This window comes from Corvus brachyrhynchos, unplaced genomic scaffold (assembly GCF_000691975.1).
Source record: "Corvus brachyrhynchos isolate BGI_N302 unplaced genomic scaffold, ASM69197v1 scaffold94, whole genome shotgun sequence".
NCBI lineage: Eukaryota > Metazoa > Chordata > Aves > Passeriformes > Corvidae > Corvus > Corvus brachyrhynchos.
In genome coordinates, this window is record NW_008238330.1 from 9,371,724 (window position 1) to 9,397,632 (window position 25,909).

The window sequence follows — 25,909 nt, forward strand, 5'->3', positions numbered from 1 at the left end:
AGCAACAGACTGACCTCTTGGCCAAGTAAATAAAGTTCCAGACATGCTCTTTGAAATACTTCTTTGTGTCACAACAAAACGAAAATTGGAGGCCACAGTTGTAGACATGTAAATATAGTCCTTGCTTACACCACAAGACAAAGTACACACTCTCGGAAAAGAAAGTTAGGAAGCTGGTGTAATTTACAGTGACCATGACAAAACTCCATAGAAGTCTAATGGTCTTGACCACTGACACTGTAAACAGTTTGCTCAAAAGGCAGCTATAAAGATTAAGACTGACATGTTTCAGCATTCAAGAAATTGAACCACAAAACAGTCTGAAAAAAAGCATGCAATTTTATAAAAAGGAAATTGAATTCATAATTCAGTAAATCATAACACAAAAATTGCATATGGATCTCTAATTTTCAGAAGATAACTTGAAGGTTTTCTCCCAAATTTTGCAATAGATTCCAGAACAACAATTTAATTTCCTAAATAAAGCCTAAACCAAAATTTATCTTTAAAAATTTCAAACACTGTATTTCAGACTCATATAAAACAGACATAGATTTCTTATGCATAAATTCTCAACTCTTTATTGGAAAGCGAAATAGGGTCTGATTCAAAAGGCACACACTTCATGCACTCCTGAACTTTGCAAGTGATGGCTCCGAATATGAATTCTGTATCACAGAGAAAACATAAACCAAATCCAATTGAGGAAGGTTGTTCTACTTGGACAAGCAACGTATATTTAAGGATTCTGGTGCTTCCAAGTATGTTGGCAATAGTTCACTATTGCTGTTCACTATTTCTCAAGAGAAAGGTGTTAGTGACTGTTCACACGGGTGAAAGTAATGCACCATAATTTCTTTCAGCTAGATATTTCCTAGTAAAAGAATTAAATAAAACCTTTTCATTTAACCTATTACAGAGTTTTTAGTCACTCTATTATTTTGCATATTTCTGCAAACACAATATATATCACACCGTATTGTTTGTGGCTTTAGTTATAGTCTAAATTTATTACAAGACTTCACAAGGCATTAGTCATGCCTTGTATTTATTCGTAAAAGGACGACCTTCAAAATATCAAGCCTTGCTGCAGTTCTCTGCAATTCAAATTTTGCTGAAAAATAAGGCAAAACTTGTATTTTGTATTAGAATTATTATGTTTATAAATTAACATAACTGGAATTAAACAAAGAACCTTTTCTAACTGTGGTCCAAGACTCATAATACGTATTAAAATGATTCTATCTAAAATTCCGAGCCATGGATTTATAGCACTTGACAAACCTAGTGTTCACAGTAGAGTGTTTCTCCTGCCCAGAGACCCCTGCAATGAACTGAACATGTAGCTAATAGTGCTTTATGAATGTGGACTGTGATGACTATGTTTGTGTTTTACAAATCTTTTTCAAAAGATAAAAGGAGTCTTTTGGCCCATGATACAGCTAATCGGACTGAATGTGCCATGATACCTTCTGGAATGAAAGCTAAGAGGAGATTTTTTATTCTCACCTATTACTAAGATGGATAAAGGAAAAGAAATCTTCGCTTCCAAATCATACAAAACATCAAAGGACAGCCTAGGAAGCAATCTTCTAGGCAATCCTTTCATGCCTACCAGCAATTAGAGCATTCAACAAACCCATCTGCTTCCAGATGAAGGAAATGTTAGAGCAGGTGCACTTCCTCCGAACAATGCTACTGTGCAGCCAAGCAGCCAGCAGCAAAGCCCTCAGTCCGGCAAAAAGCTTTCTCTTTGTCTGCTCTCTGGAGAGCCATGTTACACATTAGTACCGCACCTACACAACTGACTCCCCAGGGATATTCCAAATGTATATGCACTAGACTTTTCCTCCTTCTTTTACTTACAGAGTGGACCAATGATACTGGCCAATTAAATAGAAACCATATTTTATAATCTTTTAAATTTTAATGCTGAAACTCAAAAATATTGCTAATAAGAAACATAGGGCGGTACAGATTCTTTCATGCAGGAATGAGTGAAAGTACCTGAGCACTTAAGATACTCCACGATGCCATAAAGATTCTTCATAAAACCTTATTTACCTTCATAAATCTGGGACTCAATTTGCATTCTTTGCATCACAGCATTACTACTTACGTTTTTCTGTTTTGAAGAACTGAAAATAGGCAACATGAAGCAAATGGTATCTTTAGCGTAATGGCATTTTTAAAAAAGGCTCATTGCTTTTAATGTTATTTTTGTTCCATATTTGTTACTGTTTATGTTTTAGGAACTATTTATGTTAGTACTATAATAATATTGAGGTAAGACTAAACTAGGATAGAAAATTAGATCACCAATGATTTCAAAATTTGGTGAGTTATGAATGTTACTTCAAGTGGAATGATTTGGCTGTTGAGCTGATCAATTGTGTGACTGCTGCCCCAAAAATTATTTTGTACTCTGAATAGCATCAAAGAAGAAAGTTTTGCAAATACTGGCTAGTCTATTCCTAGCACTGGTAGGATGACTGGACATTCTATGACTGAAGAAAGAATCACTAGGTTTAAGTGACAAAAATCTCATTTGAATATGTCATATTGTAGTGGTCAAGGCTCTCCAGAGCTTCCCTTTGTTGGAAGAGTGGCTCAGCTTTTTCTACACACATGGAATGTAGGGCACTCATCAATGGTGCCCAAGCAGGCAGTCCTTCCCTCACACACAAGAAAATGGATGTGGAAAGGATTATGACAACCAGGAAGAAAAGGCAGTTATCGCCTTTACTACAGCTAGGTCAAAAGCAGACTGGGAAGTTCTATGTTATCTTGAGTGTGACTGCCTGAGAGGAATACAGACCTGACATTCCCCATGGCAGTATGTTTCTGCTTTGAGTCAAAGCATGATATAACTCTACTTTACTTTTTCCTGGACTGGCAGTGTTTAGCTGTTATTGTTAGAATGCAGTTTGGAGGTGGCAACTTTCTCTTGTGAAAAAAGACTGCACAGCTGGAGACTCCTCAGAGAGTCAAACTCTTCTGAACCTAAGAGAATCCTGCCAACACAGAAATCTACTTTTTTCTGTAATTTAATCTATGGAACAAATACGTAGGTGATTAAGACCAGCAGGTGTATAGATCAGCCAACTAAAAGATAGAAAAACAAGTGGATTCTCTCATAAGAAAAAGTATCTGAGTGCAATAAAGGATAGTAAAAATGTAACTTCAACAATCTAGAAATAATAAAATCACGTACTGTTGAATAGGCTTGACTGGTCAATATAAAAATAATAGAATATAACAAATTAGTTCCACTAGGCTAGACTGTGGTTGTTCTCTGTGAAAAGACATGGTTAGAATGACATACACAGAGGAGAAATATTTCTGAAAGTATAATCACTGATACCTTGAGTGCTCCTGATTTGCTGCTGCTGCTTTTGAAAATGAAAAAATAAAAGGAGAAAAAAGGAAAAAGAAAAATAAGAGTTTCCCATCTGAGAATCTTGTTAAGGTTTCTGTGACAAAATTTCAATGGAATTCAGGTTTTTGTGTCAGATTGACTCAACCATTCTATAATTCATTCAGAAAAGATATCCAAGATGTTTGAAACTTAGTTCACAGCACATATGGGTACACAGCCTCAAAGTTCTGAAGGCAGGGGATTTTGTTCTCGTCAAGACTTACCAAGATAATCCTCATTCCTAGGAGTACAACTCATCGAACGTGAACTTGTTCAGTGGGGATGGAATAAAAGATCAGAAAGTAACTTGCCTTGGAAAATAGCTATAAGAACACTCAAAAACTTTCTAGTTATATCAGAACTAATATAAACTTCCTCCACAAGTTTTATGAGCAAATACTACATAACTGTGGACTGCAATAACATTCAGGGGGTCTATTCACAGAGTTGGTAAGACATTAATAGTGTCTCATGTGAGCAGCCAATTATGATTTGTTTGGATACCATGCTGCTGGCACCCCGGTTTGTCTGAAGCAGCTTTGCACATTCAAATGACCCTTATAGTTGGAAAATCTGGGGATGAGTAAGAGGTGGAAGTAGCAGAGTGTCTTTCCAGGGTATACATTTAAAATATTTCTGTCACCAACTGTGCATATATTAAACATCTAACTTGCATTCTTTTCATGTGGATTTAAGCATTTTTGTGTTGACACAGTTTTTAAATTTGTCAATTGTGCAGTATTTGCAAGCACAACCTTCCATCATAAAATACTAAAAATTAAATAAACCAAGACTGCAGTAAGATAAAATCATGTTGTTTGGATTGACTATCATTGCTGTTATTAAGCAAACTCTGTATCAACTTTTCAGTTAGATGTCTCCCCACAGGTCAGAGACACATTAGAGCTTGTAGTTCATTTTATAAAGCACAGAAATTCTACAGCATGCCATACTTCAAGTCAAAACCCAATACACCCTATTTCATTCCTACAAGGTGTCAACTAAAATAAGGTAGATGATGCTTAGAAGACTTTCCAAACAGCAAGTGTTAATGATCTGCATGAGGAACAATAATATCTAACAAGACACTTTACTCTTTAAGACACAACAGCCTTCAAAATCTCCTTTAAAGGCAGTCTGAAATAATAGTAGTTGCTGCTTCACAGCTACATGGAAGAACTTCTGCTTGCACATTATGAGTTAATACATAGTGTATATTTTTTAGAAAAATTAATGGCAAAAGCTAGACAAAGTTCTTCACTAGATGAAATATGTTATTTGTATAAAATTAGGAATACTGTACATTCAGCAAGATTCAAAATCAGTAAAGATTCTATAAAGACTTTTGACTTAGTGCTCTGAAAGATCAAGTCTGCAACAATTACCATGTAATAAAATACAGAGGAATTTATATCCTGGGCTTAATTTAGAACCAGAAACTCTTCTAAAGAGATTTCTATTTTAATAATAGACTTCCTGTCACACAAGATTAAACCCTGCTTATCTCCTTCAAGTATCTTAACATGCTTCTGCTTTGACATCAACTTTCCCTTTTACCAAAATCCTTGAGAGACCATATTCAAACTTTGAGAACTGTCTTTTTAACAAAACCCATACAGACCAGATATGAACAGCCTCAGAATGCAGATACAGCCCTAAACTGTTGTCACAAACAGACAGCACTCAACAGCTTTGAATGATGTTACCAGCACTAATTGCTCTAGCTTGGCCTTCAAGAGGCCCTGGACTGGGAGTGATAAAAAGCAACGAACCTTGGCTTCAGAAAATTCTTGGAAGTTTTCAGTTCTAAATTACAAAAACAAACCATGGTTGAATACTGTTCCCACATATACTCAGCAAAGGATAAGGGTAAAACCTCTATACATTTTTCTACTGAAAAGTCATGCTCTGTAAGAAAATATATTAAATATTTATTCCTATTCCTACTGGTCTATTTACATCAGTCTGCCATAAGATGAAAACATAGAGTACAAATACTTGGATTTTTAAGTGAGTCTTTTACTATTGTTACAACTGCACCAGAGAACAAGAGCAAAGGCTAGAGTATCCCCTAAGTGGAATTTGCTGCTGGTTATTACAAGAGAATTTAATCTATGCCACCGTTTCCTGTAACATCCTGTGCTATTCATCAATTCCGTTTACAACAAAAATGAAAGCAGACAACTAGTAATTGCAACTGTCCAAGGTGGCCTTCGTGTATTTGCACTTAAATGATCAAAGGGCTTAAACAGAGGTCAGGATGTAACATGACAGCAAAACTGGTTTAGCCCTTATGACCAGATTATATTTTCTAGCCCCAAATTACATTTTGTAGCCTTAAGCCTACTCTGTTAACCATCAACTGTTTTCCAATGAAGTGTTGGGATAACTTTGACCAGCAAACCCTGTTATTTGCTATCATCTGACCATACCAATAATGACACACCTGATTAAATCTCTAAAATCTAACCACAGACTATTCACTTCACATTATGCTATCCTTGTTAACTGGCTCAGACATATGTCTTGTATAGTTTGCATGGTATGCTTTTTCTACTCTGACCTATCCATGATTTTCAACCTTACCACTAGGATCTTTGAGCTGGAACCCATCACACTGTGACCATGCTGTCACTGGCTCTATGCTAGCTATACCAGAAGTGCGCTACCTAATATTTGGTATTAGTACAACCTAGGTCAACAGACCCTGCATCTTCAGTCAGCACAGTTACCTGATCCCAGCTATCTTGACTTCAAAATACTACACTGAGTTTTATCAGCTCGTACCAGAGCCCAGCTCACTTAATCAAGAGGCTCTGAAAGAACTGTTAAGAGGCAGTCTTGGCTCTGGAAGAACTGCAAGCCTGTGTGTGTTTGACTTCTGTGCTCCATGCCCTCTTTTCCCCTTTTCAATAGTTTCCACACAATAGGAACATGGGTCTAATGCCATTGAATTGTGGACAACCTGTACCTTTTCTATGCAGGTAGCTGTTGCTGGGAGTAGTGGAGCCTGTGTCCATATGTTAACAGACTGGCTCAGACTCCTGGCAAAACTTGGGCATAAGCACTGGAAGGAGATCACACAGAATGGTTTGGCCTATTAGGCTGTCTTGGTCTGTAAAACAAAAACAGTGAACTATACTGTCCTCCCCAGCAACAAACTAAAATGAATCCTGCTGCTAATCCGATGCTTTAATTGAGAATATGGATTCTGGTTTGTTCAAGAGCAATCAATTTCTTCACAGGTGAAGAAGAAGTTAAGAACACTGATACAACCAGAGTGAGAGAGAGAGCCACAGAAAAGGGTGATTTAGACAGATAGGATTTCGTAGGAAACAGAGGAGTAAAAACTTTTGCAGTTAGGGGAGGATTTGATTTACATCCCTGGAAGAAGCTAGGCCTGGCATAACTGACAGAGATTTATAGACCTTAAGCAAGAGAATCACAAACCTATGTTTCTATAGTTATAAGTAAAATAAGTAAATGGGTGTTACGGTGAAGGGTTTTAAGTATAATAATGTGATTTTATAGTTTAAGTTAAGAATTTTGATGTTGTAAAAGAAGTTTCTGTGAGTGGACGTGACTTAGCGAGCCATTGGTTAAGATACAGCTGCACTGTGGTGAGAAGTACCACAGGTGATAGGTCGTAAAGCCAAAACAAAGTTTCGTTTTAAGTGCCTATTGGATTAGAAAGTTATAAATTGCTATGTAACCCTTTGTCTTGTGACTATTCGCCATTACTCTGATGTACTGCAAATCTCACGCCTCGAGACTGATGCTTTATTTGTTATTTTAAGCAATAAATCCTGTGTAATTGCATAGTCCCATCTCTCTTAATTGAATAATCTGATGGGAGACCCGAAGATTGGGGATCCAATAGGATTTAAGTGCGTGCCTTGTGAAGATGTGTAACAGAAGCGCAGGAGAAACTTTGTATGCAAGCACCGGTTTAGTACCTGTACTGGTATTGGCTTGGATAGATTTAAATTTCTTCATATTAGCCTACATGGGTTCTGTTTTGGTTTTGTGCTGAATACAGTGCTGATAACACAGGGATGTTTTGGTTATTGCTCAGCAGCACTTACACAGAGTCAAGGACTTTTCTACTCCTCACCCCCTCCATTAACAAACAGGCTGGAGGTGCACAGAAATTGGGACACAGCTGACCACAGTGATATTCCACACCATATGGCATCACACTCAGCAATAAAACTGAGGAGGAGGAGAGATTGGCAGGGTGGATGCTGCTCCTGGACTGTCTGGGCATTGTTTAGTTGGTGTTGAGCAGTTGTTTCCATTTGCATCACTTGTTCTTCTTGCATTTATTTTTCTCTCTCCCTGGTTTGTTTGTCTGGGTTTTTTTCTCCCTTTTCCTCAGAATTTTAAAAATTCTTCTTATTATATCTTTTTAATTATTAAACTATTTTTATGTCAACCCACAAGTTTTTTTTCTCACTTTTAGGTTTATGATTCTCCCTCCTCACTGCAGAGAGAGCTGATTGAGTGGCTGTGTTGTGCTCAGTTGCCAGCCATGGCTAAACCATGACAGTATCTTTTCCTTTTTCTCTACCATGCCTGCTCTGCTGGGCATAGGTGATTTTTAGGCATTAATGTACTTACAGGGTCACAGAAGGTTTACCAACTTGCTTCAACACAAGGAGCCTTCACCATCCTGCCCCAGGTTGTCCTTCATGTGTCACTTCTTATGTACCCTGGGCAGTACCACTACACACCTATCTCTCACTACAAACCTATATTCCTCTTTCAGCCTGCTTATGCCCAGACCACTGACTATAGAAAACAAGTTCAGGCAAAGAAATTCAGTTTGACACGATAATGGGGGTGGGGAGAAAAGGGGAGTTTGCAATTAAAGACTCATGCTCCTTTGTCCTTGTCCCCTCAGACAAACATTAAGGATGATAAAATTTAACAGTAGCTTGAAACAATGAAGTAATATCGCCAGCATTTTCTAAGACCATCGATCCTGCAACAAATTCAACACAGGTCACTGCTTCCATCTAGGATTCAGGATTGTGATAGATCCTACAGAACAGTGGTATCGTGGCATGTTTAATAGGGCTTCCCTCTGTTTATGTGAAGAAACACTTCTGGTTCAGAGAGACAGCTAGCATGTCAAACAGATGTAGGGATGCTCCATGAGTTTCATTACAGGAATGCACACTTTTCCAGATGGAACCAGTATTCAGTTCCTAGCAGTAAATAGCTGAGATGTGCTCAAAAATTTCACTCTCCTCTGTTCAAACTAGCTTGTCCTTTGCCTTTGTTCATCAACATCTTTTGAAAGAGAGAACTGACTAGCCTTAATGAAAACTCTGCTTTTAGGGAGAGGGACTTCAGAAGTAGGCTAGAAAAAGTGAAACCTGGACCTAGTGAATCTGGATCCACATCAAGGAAATGCAGCTCTTTTGGGAAGGCTGGAGGAATGTCTCTAACAGGACTGTCAAAAAATTATGCAAGAACTGGAGAGAAGCTGCAGCAAGTAAACACCGGAAATGAGAGGCATATATAGTTAAATTTTCAAGACAAGCAATTTCAGGGCACATAGAGTTCAAACATTTTGCACAATTTGGCCTGTCAGAATACTGCACTGAACTGGGACAGTGGTTACAATTTAGCCTGGAATCCTGGATGTCACAGGCAGCACCCACACTGGCCAGGTCCATGGAACCAAATTAGAAAGTTACTGCAGGAGTTGTATTTTCTGCCTTCTGGATGGGTTACTGTAGCACTGCATGCTGTGCAGGACTGCACGCACACCCTTCATGAACACAGGTTTTCTTTCAGGGCACACAGGAGAGCCCCCCAGTCAGCTCTTGCACTCAGCCCAGACTGGCTATCTCTGCATCTGGCTGATCCCATAATGCACAGACTTGGTCTGAGTGACTGCCTGACCCATAGGCCAGGCAAGCAAAATCTTGTAAGCAGCGCTATTCTTCCTATGTTTTCTGTCAAAACCTGTAAACTTGCCTTGATAATCTGTTCCTTTGGGTATTCTATCTGCCTTTTCCTTATCTTGCTTATGACTCTTCCTCAGAAAGCTGCCTCTAAATTTATCTTCAAGTGTTGCTGTTTGAACCACATGCTCTTTTAGCAACATTCAAGGTAATTTCTGAAGAAAATGCATAGTAAGTAACAGTTTGAGCTTTTTTCTTCTAGTAAGATAAATAATGGAATAAATCCACAATTCATGTCCTTCTGGGTTGAATGATGGGATCAAAATATACAATATCTGTCTGTACTTATTCAGCAAAAGTATGTATTGGAAAGCCTGTCCAGCCATCATGGATAATTTTACTGTTTTTTCAATCTTTATATAACACATATAGTAGCATTAGTTCTGCTGTCATCCAGGGAAATAAGTTGTACTTCCTGGCTGCATCATTGGCTAAAAACTTTACATCACAATATGGGCATGTTAGCTAGGAAATATGACCCTTTAGAAGTGTGTATAAATCCATTAACAACACTTTACTGGATTTTTTTCAAGACTCACTGGAATAGGGATTAGAGGTTTTTGAGTAAGCAATCTGAAATATGACAAATAAATAAAGAATGGCCCTCAGGAAAGACTAGACAAGTTGAAACTGAATGGATGCAGGTGAACAAGAAGTTTCTTTTCCTTATCTTTTCAAAAGGTGGGTAGTAGTAGGGAGAACATCTTCCCTGTTTTTCCATTCTCCTAAGAGACAGAAGACAGCTTCAGACTTTATATAAATATCCTATTTCTTCTCCCATTCATCTTCAAAATTCAAAGGGAAGCACATAACATTTTCCTCAACCAAAACTAAGGAACAACTAGCTGATGCAGTATCTTCTAATAATATGGAGACATCTATGGAAACATTTAAACTTTATTTATGAAACAAAAACCCCAATGTTTATCAAGTTAGGGCCTCTTTAAGAGGAAAGTAAAACTGATTTGCTTAAAGCTCAGATCTGAAACCCATCACATGTCCTCAAGCACATGTCTTTGCTGACAGATTTGCCTTCATAAACCCATCTTACATAAATAACATCTTGGTTCACTTAGGAAAAAGCTTAAGCTAAAAGGAGATAATTTTTTTAAAGCATGGATAGACAAGTTTGGGTTACATTTATGAAATGTATTTTCTTAAAAAAATGAATAGCATCATTTTAGACATCTACATTTAGACATCTACATTTTTGTCACAGCAATTTAAATAACCACTGTCCCTCAGCTGGAGGTCTCAGTTGCACCTCAAACAGGTTCCCCCATCATGTGACTTGCAAAAACTGCCTACATGCAGCTACATTGCAGATAAAATGTAAATGAACATGTATACAACTACACACAAAATTAGTTACCCTATCAAATCTACAAGCATTGATCAGATGCCACAGGAAAAATCTACCAGTTGAGGAGTGGTAACTTGTCTAAATAACTTGTATGAGAACACAAATACTCACTGGAATATATACTGTCTTAAGATGGCGGAAAATCCATATGTAAAGACTTCAAAAGAAATTTAACTATAGAAATGAGTTATTGAATATGAAATGCACATTAAAATGTAACTTAAAGTGTTTGGAAAAGCTAAGCTAAACAATATTATAAAATTAGATCCCAAATAGCAGAAGAAAACATCATCCTAAAAAGACTACATATAAATGTTGCATTTTAGGCAAAAGTCTGAAAAATAAAAAATATTTAGGTGGAAAAGGAAGAACACCACAGGAAAAGTCTCAAGGAATATAGACTACTACTTTGTGTAAAAATTGGGAATTTCAAAAGGCTTTACAAAATGTAAATAACTTCAGTTTCTCCATTATGAGAAGCATTTCTGCTTTAAAGAGAAAATTATTTTAAAGTTTGATTGTCCACATTGGTTTAAACGTATCTGTTCAGTACACAGTTTTCCTGAAACTAACTCAGAAGACAAAAACATCTGGCTGCATGGGAGCTATGGTAACTACTGAACACATTTAAAACAAAACAAAACCCCAAACCATTCTTCAAAGCAGTGAAAAACCTCAGATTTCATTTATCTGTCCACTAGATAGATCTGGTCCCGCCAAAACTGGCGCTTGTTTTTAGCAACTGACAAAATTAACTTCTTTCAGTAGGATCATACAAGTGCATCTGAAGAAGACTTTTTCCTATGACAGAATGATTGATGTAGTTTAATTTTGTGTATAGTACTTTGTACTTTTGTGACTTTACACTTACCTCAAATTGGCAGTGGTACATTGCTTTCATACTGAGACTGTTCTAACTGCTGGAAGAGAACATATGTGATAGCTCTACAACCCTATGGCATACTAACTGTATTTAAAATGTGTCTCTTTTCAAATATATATTTTTAATTTCATCTCCTAAAATGACCTTTCAGCTTACTAATTATATATGACAAAATACACAGGGACATCATAATAATTAGATTTAACTTATTATCCGTAACAAATAGTTTGCATTGTCAATATTTAATCTGTAGCTAATATGACAAGTACATGCTTACCTAGTTATTCTTTTTTTCTCAAACTGACCAAATCCACTAGTGTTAATACATATTATTTCAATTGCAGTTCATGGGAATATTAACATAATGTCAAATGACAATGCTTAAATCAAACTGCAGGAAAAGCAGCACCTAGAGTAAATGCAAAGACCCCAGTCTCAAGAGAGGAGGGAAAAAAAATACCATTTTCATGACTGAGTGAGAAGGAGAATAAGGTTTGATGACTTTCCTGGTTTACAGTCCTGAGGCTGTCATCAGGAAACCTTTGGATACCCACAACCTCAACCTGATGGGAAATCTATGCCTTTTATTTTAACAAAAAATTTTACTTTTTCAGTTTAGGTTTCTGCCTCCAAATAGTATCAATCAGAGCATTCACTCAGTCCAAACCTTAAATCTTAAATAGGTATCGGATAGGTACAGAAAATGTGTATTATGATTGGCATTTTAGAAATATAAAGACAGAACAGGCTTTGAAATTGCTGTATTTATTGAACTAACTTCCCACTATTAACCTAAGCTAATCAGTTGTACAATCAGATGTCTGCATAAAACCTCTCAGACTAGAATATAATGGAATGAAAACATTTTGAATATTTTTTGTTATTATTCTGTTCTTTCCCATCAATTAGGAGTTAGAATGAGATATCTTAGGTAGTTCAAGCAGCCAGCTATGCTGCAAGATGATCTGCTTGGCTGGCCACAGGGATAGATAGCATCAGGACACCTACTCCAGCCACAGAAACGCCAGTACTCTCTTACAGTACAGCACTAGAGAGACAAGATGTAACAACCTGTTGAGCCTTTTTTCACTTATTTTATCCTTTGATGTTCTAGCAAGCATGCTGTGACATTTTGTGCCTTATGGGTACGACTCTCAACAACAGGCTTGGTTCTACTTGACTGGCATAACTGTTCCTCGCAGCAATTACCATTTCTATTTTCATCCTCTTCAGATGGCTGCATTGATGGACATCACAGGATGACACAGCTTATTTTTTCCTCAAAGACTTCACTACTACCATGCTATTTTGACATGATTCCCACATATCTTTCATGATAGGAGGCTTCTAAGTTTACCCATGTGATGTTACACACTTCCACCTGGATGATTGGCATTTTGGGTCAGAAAAATATGTCTTAATACTGCTAAAAAGCATTTTGAGCTTCGTAACATCACAGAAGAAACTTCCTCAGGCTCAACCACCATTGACTTCTCATATAAACTGTAACTCAAATAAACACAAGACACACAACACACAACTACTATCTTGAGACGTTCATAGAGACACTTCTGTGCTCAAGAGTCAAACTGCTTCAGTACTTCAGTACTAACTACTTCAGTACTTCAGTACTGGCAAGGAGCTGTGAAAGGCTTACATCCTGCATAGCAGAGGCTGCAAGTCCCTAAGCAAGGGACTATCTCTCTCTCATCCAAATGATACAGAAGTAACGTCTGCAACTACTCAGACAAGGTGATACATGTATTTTTTATATTTTAAAATGATTTCTTATTTTACATTGATTTAATTAAGAGCATTTTGTTTCTAAACATTGACTAAATACAGAAAAAATACTTTTAGGTTCTCACTCATACTGATTTCACTAACTTATTCTCCCTGCCAATCTCTCTATTCAGAATCACAATACATTGCATATGAACTAAGCTTTACAGTAAGCAGATATAAAGCACTGCCATAAAAAACCTTTTCTACCTTCAGTCACTAAACAAATACTTCTATATTGTATCCTGTAAAAACTTCTGCAGGAGACTCCTAGGAAAAAACAGAAGCTAGTAAGGAATGAGTAAATGACTCCAGAACCAGTCTGAATGTGTACCTGATTTCTTCACAGACTAAGTCCGTGGGTTTTATTTGTTCTTGCTTTTTTTTTAAGGGGCATATTAGTTTAAACAATGTATTCTATAGAATTTTATAAGTACTGCCTTTCCCTTGCAAGAAGACTCCTTCTGTATGACTACTCCATGGTCCTCTTCTTGATCACTGTCTTAAGAGATAGTTAATTTCTCCCATCTTGGAAGAAAATGCTGCAACTTTAAAGCCAGCTACTCCAAAACCTCAATTTTACCCCTAAAATCAAAGTCACATGTAACGTCACACCAATGCCTTCTCAGTATTGCACTGTAGCTCAGACTACTGCACAGCTGGGTGCAGCAGGGATGTCAATTTACTGCAGTCTACCACTTAATTTCATGAACATTGGTGATGTAGCAGGCCAGAGAGCTGGCTAGGGAGCTACAAACTGTTCTTAAACAGTGTGCTATGGGCACCATGATCAAATGTCTTTTGGAGATTAAGCTGAAATCAAATTATCTCTGAGGAACTGAAAGGTAGAAGAATATCCTCCTAAGGTTTAGGTAAGTTAGAAATGTTTGGGGTCTATCTAGAGAGCCCAGAATTCATAGTCATGATTATGGTAGCAATAACTATCGTTTTGTTAAAGATCTGTGTATAAAAAACCCCATTTTTTTCCTTTTTTTTTTTTTTCAAGAAAAAGGTTAAAGTTGGATGTTGGTCTTATAAGTGCCACTTTTTGGATATGCAGCATTTAACAAGACTTTAACAATACAACACACAAAGACATTTGAAATCTAATTAGTCTCTTGACATTTGCCTAAAAGTCAAAGCAGTGGACCACAAGATGAATAAGGATACTTCAGCCATGAAAGTTGATCTTTCTTTCATGAGGTGTAAATGAGTTATGATCATCTGACTAAAAACTTTATTGCAGATCTGTTCTTTTTAATAACTGTCCCTGCTTTAAGCACCTAGCATGCTTTCTTAGTATGATATCGAATATTATGGCTGACATTCTACACTTCCACCAAAGGTCCTTCTTTAGGAACTTTGGGTTTTACCCAAACTGCTTAAAATACCATGTACTACTAACAGCTGTCACATTTTCACACAACTCAAAGATTGCTTTTATTGTACTAAACTAAATTTCCCTTTTACTTCAGTTTCTGAGACTTGACATCATTAAGACATTAAGTTTAGGATTTGCTCTACCATATAATGGAAACTTGTTTTTAACATTCAGACAAACATCTGCTTATACTGCTAGTGGTGGTTACTTCAGTACAGTAGCCAAATACAAGATCACAGCAGTACAGTCTGGGAAAGGTAGTTCAATTCAACATGACTGTATTGAACTTTTTATGTAAATCATCTCCTTACAAGACCATCATGAAAAAAACCTGGTAACTGATTTATGGAGTATAATGAGATTCAGAAAAGCTAAAAATGTAAAATCATTCATAAGTAATACTGGCCTGAAAACAGTTTAGTAGATCAGCTTTGAATAACAGTGGAAACTTGGAATTAATTTTAAACATGCTGAAAATAGCTTTTTATATAAACATAATAAATGCAATGCATTATCAGGAATAAATAACTGCAGACAGACTATAAGAAATATCTACTTCAGCCTGTAAGATCTATTTTCCAACAACCTGTTTTGTTCATTTCTTCAGAATGAAGACCTTGTGAAGCAATTAAAGTCTTAGAACGACATTTCTCTGCAATGTAGTATGATACACCCAAACTCTTCCTATAAAAAAAATGATGCAACAGTTAGATGAAGAAATTTCTTGCCTTTGAATATCACCCATGGACAAACAGTACTCAGAGGTGGAAAGTACTGCTAACTAGACAATGATTGAACTTTTTCTATTTTTAATTTGTACAAAGTACTTGAAAAACAACCAAAAATCCCAAAAAATCACAAGTAAAGAAAAAAAGCAACAAAAAGATTGAATTGAAAGCGAAATAAAAAATTTGTGTATCTATGAATTGTACTTGAGTACCAGAATTTCACTACATTAAGTGCTGTGGTGCACTTGGCTATTTATTACTCATCACATCCACATAATGAAGCAGCCTTGCACACTAACACCACTTACTTATCAAGCAGCCAACTTCGTGGTTTGTCTTATGTCTAAATTTGTCCGTGTGTCAGTGCTTGTCACTAGACACATATCTAAGAGGCAGTACGCCTTTTCAGTAGACTGCTCTAGCACCTGGGTATAGAAACATGATCAACCACTGTACTCCTACAACACTTGCTTAGGAACTCATAATTTCAGCATCTAGAACAGGGTTCTCATTTTATAGTCAACAGATGTAAGCCCTTTTAATATGACAGGCACAGAGTAATGTATAGCTGGTTGTTTCATGACCAGTAGAAGTAACAATACCACTCTTTGTACCTATCTGCATCCTATTATCTCTGCCTACTTCCACGGTAGTAAGTCACCATCCTCATCACTGATGACTCCCTGCCCCTGTTTCTGAAACCTTGGTGCTGCTTTGTCCTATGTCACCCAACTATAAGCACACCCTCCAGTGTGAGTTGCTCCCATGCACTGACCAAGCCTGTGGGACCGTTTCATAGGTACCCTCCTCAGGCACTGACTAACACATCGTTAAATTCAGTGGTTACAAACCTAAAACAGAGACTGCAGGCATCCTGGAAAGAAAATGGGAGGTGAATACTGAAAAGGCCACGGAGATGTATTAATTAGTAACAGGTCTTTACATATGTAATGTATAAGTACATATATATATTTTGTACATGTCATGCATAGGACTGTTCTATTTGCTGTACACTAGTGAAGAATATTTAATTGATAAGGCTATTGTCTTTCCCTAAACTACACCATTAACTTGGGTCCCTCTCATCAGATACTGTTTATTATAGATTGAATACATATTCTGTATATTTGGATCTCTGTGCTCGTTCAAGTGAACTTAAAACTGTCCAATATCAAAAGATGGGGAAGGGAGGAAACAAAGACTGGCAGCTAGAAGTCAAGACAGAAGAAGAGAGGGTAAGTGTCACTCTCTTAGAAGACCATGCTAAAAATGACCACAATTGTCTTAGCTTTTTAATATCTTTCCTTAACTATTCACCAGGGACCCTATATTAATCCTAGTCTCCTTACTGAATTCCAGTCTCAGTAATTAAACTGAATTGCATTATTCCCCTCTGATTATTAAGTGGAAATTGTCATGAATGTTAACAGAACAAATGTTTAATAGCTGATAACACAAGTACAGGCCATTTTAAATTCCCTCTGTGACTTCAGTTGCATATGTTATTCTCCATTTCACCTTTAAACATTTTAAGTGGTTATCAGTACATGTCTGATATATTGTAACACAAAAGGACACAGTTCAGGGATGAGAGAAATTAATGCCAGGCAATCCACCTTCTATGAAAGTTGCTGAAATGCACAAGCATATCATAGTTATTAACAGGAAATCACAGAAGTAGTAATGCAGAAAGTGCCATCATGCAAGACTTTCTTGAGAAAGGGGAAAGTTCAACATGTAAGCTACAGCCCCTTAAAAAAAAAATCTATCACCTCATACAACTCCTTTCAGCAGAGAGTTCTGAAGGCTAACAGGCACAAAAGGAAACAGTGATGTGGGTCTCTAAATGATCTGTCTGCAAAAATACAGCTTCTTGGCACCTGAAGAAAGGCATGCACAAAATCGGAAAGAAATCTTCATTGCTAATGTCTTGACTCTTAGATACAAAAATCTTGACAGGACTGACCACCTAACCTGAGTTGTTTCTTATGTTCAGCAAGTATCTATGGTTTTTAATTTCTAAAGCTCCATATATATATGAATTAATTATCACAGTGTAATGGAGAAATAAGGAAAACTGATGACCCATAATACTCTGTCTTCAGCCTTTTTATTTTTTTTTAACTAGGCAAATAGCTCATGGATGTTGAATACCTTCATTAACGGCACAGACACAATGTTAATAGGATGTAATAACATGCATGTTCAGCAAGTTTACAGATGACATTGAAATGAAGAAAGCAGCTGATGTGATGATGGATTGAAGGATTCAGAAAGAGCTCAAGAAGCTGAAGAGCTCAAAAGAAAGGGCTGCCAGAAGCCTTTTAAAGTTTAACAAAGGCAAATACAAAGTTCTGCACTTGGGAAGGAATACATTCATAAAATAGTACAGAGGCTGAAGATACACATATCATGCAATCCACTCTCCCGAACACCTCAGTTGCCTGTCTCTGGACTTGCTCCAGTCTGTCAATGCCTTTGTTATAGTCTGGAGCTCAAAACTGGACACTACAATGAATGGAGGAGAATAATCACTCTCCTCCACCTTCCAGCTTTTCTTTCTCATCGCAGCCCTCTTTTGCCATGATGGCTACAAAGGCACACTGCTGACTCATGTCCAACTTTTCTGTTTGGACTCCAGGATATTCTTCTGCAAGAGGGAGCTCAGTTTTCATTTTACTAGATTGCATTCTTCTCCATCACACAAAAGTCATTAAAAAAAGAGAAGTTAAATGTCAAAGATTGTTGTAATGCTAGGTTTAGTTTAGCAGGCTGCAGCTTTCCTGAGAGCTCAACGGAGCTGCTTAGGGCAGTGCAACCATGTCACTATCCCGTAGCTCATTTCGGATGGCTCCGTGGTTTTGCTCCAGCAGCTATCAGCCTTACAACACAGTGATGGCAAAGGAGGTGAGAAGGGTCTCCCCATGAGGGTTTGAGAAGATTTTTAATCAAATCTTGTCCCCGCGACCCTCAGAGGCAGAGAGACCTCGTGATCCCGGCGCAGGGAGGTTTTGTCAGGGGCTCAGGAGGGGTACATGGGCAGAGTTGGGGTACAGGAACCAGTAGGGAGAGCCTGAGGGAGTGGCAAAGGCTAAGGGGAAGGAACAGGGCGGGGAACAATCTGGGATAGAAAAAGCAATAGGTAAACAGATCGCCACAAAAGATATGGCGGTGGAAGTTTAAGGTATTTTCTGGATGTGAACACTTGTCTATTTACAGATGGTAATGCAAAGGATATAAAGCCCTCCAGTTTGCACAGAATAACTTATCTCCCCTTTTAATTAAAAGAAAATCTAGTAGTCTGCAATTACAAGATCAATACTCTCATAACATTCTTGCAAACCAAATTTTAGAAGTTCTTTACTTGACAATTAGACCCTAAATCAAAGTGCTGGCCCAAATCCAGGTTTCCAGTACTCTGAAGATCAGCCATTGGGGAAAAGGGATGAGAGAAGATGGGGAGACTTGAGATAAATTATTTTTGGCTGCTGTGCTTCTTTCTCTAGTGTGGTTGCTGAAGTTCAGTGAGCCCGAGTTAGTGTTATCTAATCACTATTAGTCTGAAAATATTACTGGAGTCATTATGACATAACACAAAAAAAATACTTTAATAGTATTTCTATCCTGCTTCCTTAATTTGGAAACTAACATGACTGAAGAGATGAGTTTTATTTTTGGAGCAGATGAGAAGTGAAAGAGCACAGACATAATACCAGCAGCATAAAAAGCACACAGGAGTTTGCTCTGTAGGACAATAAAGAGGAGATATTTAGGGAATGAAGGTACTTCTGCCATGCTCTTAAACAGTTTTGCACCTAATTTGCCACACAGAAAGGCAGAGTATATTACTTTAAAGAAGGCATGCCAATTATGTCGCTTGTGGGACTTGAACAAACTTCTTTGCATTGTGCAGTTCTAACAAGTTACCCTGCTGCAACTGAGGTCAATGCCAACTTAGGATTTTGCCTGACAGACCGCAGATGTGCCTAAAGATAGTAAAAGCAGCACATACATCTAAATCTCAAGAAACCCCAAGAAGTTCTAAGTGTGATAGGCAGTTTGGTGAGAAACAACCAAAGAATCAGAATCCTATGAACCAGCCCTTTCCAAATTAGTCATACTATTCTATTCTCTCTCTTTTTTTTTTTTTTTTTGGCTCTGTTCTCCACTAATACACCACTAACTTCAGAGTGGGTCTGTTTGTGACAGAGGAGAGGAACATGTTACTAGCAACAACGTCAAGTACCAGTATGTCTCCTGAAGAATTGCATTGCCCATTCAATCCCTTAAGAGTAAAAAGTTAAGGAATTCAGCTCTCTTGCTTTCTGGGTCAGTGTTTTAACTACTACGGTAATTACGAAAATGAGGACATGACTACTACTACCCATCATGATTGGATTCATAGGCTGGTATGCATACCAGCAAACAGTACAAACGGTAGCACGGATCTGTACTGCTAGATGTCACTCACCCATTCATGATAAACAAAAGAAATGCTATCAAAATGTACATCTCTAAACAAGTTTATAATTTATACAGATTTCCAATAGCAGAAACCTTTTCTTCAGAACCAGTTTCTAAATAAAAGAAGCTTAGATAATAAAATACAGTGAAATGAATCATGGAATCATAGAACAGTTTGAGTTGGAAGGGATCTTTAAAGGTCATTTAGTCCAAACCCCTTGCTATAAGCAGGGACATTTTCACGTAGATCAGGTTGCTCAGAGCCCTGTCCAACCTGACCTTGAATGCTCTCAAGGATGGGGCATCCACCACTCTCCAGGCAACCTGTGACAGTGTTTTATGACCCAACTTAGGTGATAAACATTTCATGAAAACGTCCAATGTTTTGTAGACTAAGACTTTATAGTCAGTTTGGGCCTCACCCCATTAGTCTACATGATTGGGCTGGAACAGAAGCTCTTTCTTAAAAGTGTGCAGAAATACAGTCCAACTTATCCTTTCAGAAGTTTAACCAGTGGGAAAAGGAAGACCTTGCAGAGGTCTCTCCCTACACTCTGCACTGTTATAGTCAGAACTCCAGCCCATGCCTTCCTTCCAAAGGCCATTCTTCACAGACATAATGTCATTTTCAGTTAGTAATTCTTTTGTAAGTGCATTTTCTTGAAAGAACAACGTTCTGAAAGCAAAATTTATAATCAAATCAGGAAGGAAGGAAGAGGAAGTGATGAGGAGGACATCAGTTACAATGCGATTATCTACCAACCACAACAAAATCTAAATAGATAGAAGTTTAGTTTCACACAGTGCTGGCTACTACAGACTGGGAAACATCTACAGTGAGGAGAAAAAAGTTGACATACCTTCTTCAAAGAGAATCATCATGTTTGTACTTTTGTTAGCAACGATATTATTTAGTAAGGCGATTACAGTTTGCATTGTATTCCCAAGTATACTGTCCTGGTGTCTCTGCAAAAACAAAACAGTACAAAACCCAATAGGTCTAGTATTCCTTTTGCAAGGTTAGAAGACTATTACCTTAAAAAGTGTGGTAATACAAAAGCAGTACTTTCTCAATCCCTTAAAATTTGACATTTAAAATACTATAAAACCAGCCAAGTATCTTAGTAGATAACATCAGTTTCAGGGATCCTAATCTACAACCTTGGACCAAAATTTCTCCCACGTTCTTTTAAATTAAAAGAATTCTTAACTAGGTCTAATATGTCAGGACTTTTAAAAATGGCATAGAACTTTATCAACCTAATTTCTATATATTCAGAACCAGAAATATTTCCCTTTGTATGATATTTCTTCTATTAATGGCATTACTGTTACTCTTTTCAGTCCCAGGGTGATAACCCCACCGTAAGTCTATTTGTTGTTTTCCTTTGTATACATTCATAATTTCACAGATAAATTAAAAACCTATGACTGTATTGAATTGCATCACTTTTTTAATGCTTTTCTTATGTTTGATGATTGCTTCAGTGATTTTTCACAATTGTTGAGACTACACTGAGAGGAGGAAGGCACCAGGGTTTATAAAGAATTTATTTTCTTCTGTTATATTCACTACACTCCCATACTAAGGTTGAAAAGGGTGGATAAGGCAATACAACCAAAGCATTTATATACACACTAGGGACAGTAATAATTCAGATAACTTCCAAGAAGCCAAAATAGGACAAGCCTTGACAAATCTGAGTTTAGATGTAGAATTAGCCTGAGTACTTTCCAAATCTCCCTAGAAGGTTCAGGAAATATTATGTCCAATTTTCAGACTCAAAGCCAAATAGAAACATATGTCCAAAGTGAAAATAACAACTAAGAAAAAAATTGTCATATTTCATGCATCATAGGTTTTTCACATGCACTTAGGTAATTTCCATGCTTCCCTTTCCCAACAAATCTCTCAGTATATTGGTATTGCTCAACTACTTCACTGCCACAGAATACACCATCTATTAGGGTCCATCTCCTGTCTGACAGTAGGCAGTTGAAAAAAATTTGAAGTTGAACATGATGAAACTTGTCTGAAGCTAAGCATTTCAGATGGCAAAAATCACTTCAGCTCTTGAATACAGTCGAAGGAACACTTTTGGTTTCTGCACTAAAAAAATAAAATGCTATTATTTCCCATAAATACCATGAAATATGTATGTTAAGGAATAATACATTAACAGACAAATACATAAACATACACAGCCTTCTATTCAACTTCATGTTACACGAATTTTCTATTCACACTAGAGCACTCTAAAATAGATTATAAGGAGACGAGACAAGGAAGAGTACCTCACAGCCTTTTGAAGGACTGTAGCTTCCTACCCAACCCTTAAAAATATATATCCAAGAGCTCTTAAATTCTATTTACTTTATATAGAATTTTGAGATGTTATTCATGATTTTTACAAAAAACACAAGAAATATCTGTTCCTCTAAAGGTCTGAAATACAGCCTGATAAACTCAAAAGCAAAGTTGGAAAGTATAAACACCAGATTCCTCAAAAGATAAGGTAACCAATACAGAAAACAGACACCATAAATCCATGGTACTAAAAATATATTTGAAGTTATTTTCCTACAGATAGCTGAAAGATAAGAAAAACATTATTTTCAAAAGGCCAGCAATGTGTTTATCTGGTAGTCTATCATCACAATATCTTATTAATTCTCCTAAAAAACATCTAGAAAACAATACACTAAATAGCAAGAATGACTATTTGTGCTACTGAAGATAATGACACATACACTGAGAACATAAAATTAACAAAAGCAAAAAAAATTCCCAAGCGTCAAAACGAGAGCTGACTCAAATATTTTCTTTGCAAGTACAGTATCTTTTACTGCTTCATATATTTGAAATACACACCTCCCAGTAAAATTCCCCTTTCAGATATGCAATTAGAAGAGAAGCTGTTAGCTGTTCATGATAGCAATCTTTCGCTTTCACCAGGTTAGTAACATCTCAGTGAAGGCATCTTTGCTTTTAATGGACAACAATTGCACTGTGCAAGCCTCTGCTGAAAGACCAGCACTGATGTTTTTACTTATATCAAAGCATAAATAACAAAACTTATCTAACCCTAAGTACATATAAACTAGAATTCAAGATGCAATGTAGATGTCTTGAGGAAGAAATATGGTATCTTAATGAATTAAATGGTATACTCAGCTGTACTACTAGTGATTTAATGTATGTTCCACATGGGTTTTGACAAGATACTAAGTTTCAAGAAGCTGCAGGTATGCTTTAGTTATCTAAGCCATCACTGATTGCTGCTAGACTCAATTTTAGAGGTTTATATAACAATATTTAACTTCATAATCTATCAAGGAGTAAAGCTGATCTAATTTGTGTGCACAGCACCACTGACTGTGGACATTTAATGAACAGTGCACTTGACAGCTTTAATAAAACATAGCATTTGCCAGCAGAGATAATTAGAATTGAAGCACTAAAATTCTAGTGTTTGGCAACAGAGATGAAACAACTTCATTAAAATGTACAGCTTCAGTGAATGAAAGGCAGGAAAGCACTGGACCCTGAAGAATCAGCCTTCTCAAAACTAATTGCTTCAGTGCTTAAAAAGGACAGCTATGAAATACCAAGGGCATAACAAGGAAATACTAGTATTAAAAAAAAAGAAACCACAGAAGATAAATCAGGGTTTTCAAATAGAACTGAACTGTATTTAGGCCATTAAACTTTTCATTCTAATTTTGAAGGGTTGTGCTTTCACACAAGAAATCAGTTGAAGTATTTATTTAAACCAGTTAGGTAAAAGGGTGTGAAATAGCAAAGAGGGAGTAGGAATCTTGGCAAGATACTACGGCTAAAGCTGCTTTTTCTCTTCCTTTAAGTGGATTAGAATTTAGAACGGCACTAGGCAAACGACAGTATTTTAATTACATTTTAGATAACAAAAGAGATTGCACTTGTGATAAGAGGTTTCCAATTTGGGAGACTTCACGTACATGTCTCCTACTTATGTATCTAAGAATCCAGAAGAGAAAGCCCTAAATGCTATGTTTACAGATATGCTGTAATTAAATCTTACACTACATACCACAGTACAGCTCATTCAATGTAATCAGAGAGATTAAACTTTAAACTCTCCTTGTCAAGCTTACATATGATCTATGAACACAAGTTAGGTAAGTAAGGGGACATAAGAAGATAGAGGCTTGATTTTTCATACACTAAATCCATTGAAAGAAGAAAATTATAGAAATGAATGATATTCAAATTATAGTTATTAAAACATGCCATTCTTATCTGATGATTCTTTGTCACAGTATAGTTGAGATGAAATAAACCAAAATGTTGATGCTAACAAGGACCTCTTTACAGGAACATAGTTAAATATTGCATTCAACCTTGCTTATTCTGATTTGCTTTTACTTCGTTTATGAGACAATCAGAAACTTATCTAGTTGGCTAATTTAATCTTTAACATTTTGTGGCTTTTGATTCATAAGATCAATTATGTACAAACTGAAAGCATATAAATATGGATCTCTAACATTAAGGTAATACTATTTTCCTTATTAACTATCTAAATCAGAAGTAAGCACAGTCATGTTTCTTGCTACTCTGCTTTTCAAAAATCAGCCTTTTTCAAAAGTACAGTTCTACCAGAACTAATATTTCAAATATTTCCCTCTGGGTACAGTCACACAAAAAGGAGCAACTACTAATTTGACAACCAATTTCTAGAATGACCATGCTTTTCAGATGTATCACAACAGTGACATATTCAGTTCACACATGAAGATTATAAGTCTTGCAACTTTCACAGAAATTCCTGCGGCAATTTTGAAAAATAAAGAGCATCTGCATTCTTAGTCAATGAGTGCTTAGGCAAAGTCGAGAGGATAGGGGAAAAGTAGTGATTTTGAAGGACTAAGGCAACCATTAATAAAAACCTAGAATGTCAAGCATCAACCAACAGAAAGTAGTAGAATTAGTCTTGGATTTTGTTCTAATACCCACTGCAGCAGGCAATGCAAAATTTCACAATCTTACATTCACTGTTACAGACGAACTGCAAAGCAATTCAGCAGAAGCTCTTTAAAAAGAGTAACATTTCTTCTTTCTACAAATTTACACCTAAATGTCTAGCAGCGATGGAACCTCAAAGTTTATCCTTTTGCACCTAAAAGCCTTAGTGAAAAAACTCCACTCTCACAGAAAATTTTCTTTACTGTCACTGGAGTTGGAGTAGGCTCCTCTCTCAAGCAGAGTCAGGCTCCTTCACAGAGAGGACACTCAGAAGCAATTTCTTATAAAAACAATTTTACCCATTACCTAGAAAAAAGTAGCCAAGCAAATTAGGTTCCCGAGGATTAAAACTATTCATTGTGAATAACACTGAAGTTTCCTTAAAAGAAAAAATTGCACACAACTGAACAGACAGTATCTATACAGATATCTCACTCTGGAGGATTAAACTTCCTGGTATCAATGAAGATCCAGTACTCTGGAAGAATTTATGCTGGTATGCTCTGAAGCAAGCGAAACTTTACAAGTAATAGATACCACCACAGTAGTAACTTCATATCTAGAACCATAAATCTGTAGGTGCTTTGGAGAGTGCCAAGTATCAATGAAGCATTTGAACTGCAAAGTCACTTGGGAGCTGCAGTCAAACATTACGCCAAAAATTACCATACCAAAATATTCACTTACCAGACTTGCATTTTCAGCATTCATTAAAAGCTACTTCTTAAAGAACTCAGAATGGCAGATACCAATCAATGGACATCTTTTTTCTACACGGATTTTGCTTTGATGCATAAAACACTTTGCCACCACAAGGAAAGAAGTCTCCTATACTCTGTTCATTAATCCATCATCAGCTGTTAAGGAATGGGTCTCTGTCTCTTCTCCCTCAGAACCTACTCCCATATCC

The 25,909-nt window shown here is 36.8% G+C and overlaps 1 protein-coding gene across 1 annotated transcript in view; it reads right to left on the reverse strand.

The window, feature by feature from the left end:
• Positions 1-25,909, reverse strand: part of ULK4 (unc-51 like kinase 4) — a 215,356-nt gene that overhangs the window by 71,125 nt on the left and 118,322 nt on the right. Inside the window, exon 33 of the mRNA XM_008633969.2 lies at positions 20,855-20,960. Coding sequence (XP_008632191.2) covers positions 20,855-20,960 — 106 coding nt within the window. The remainder of the gene's footprint in view (positions 1-20,854; positions 20,961-25,909) is intronic.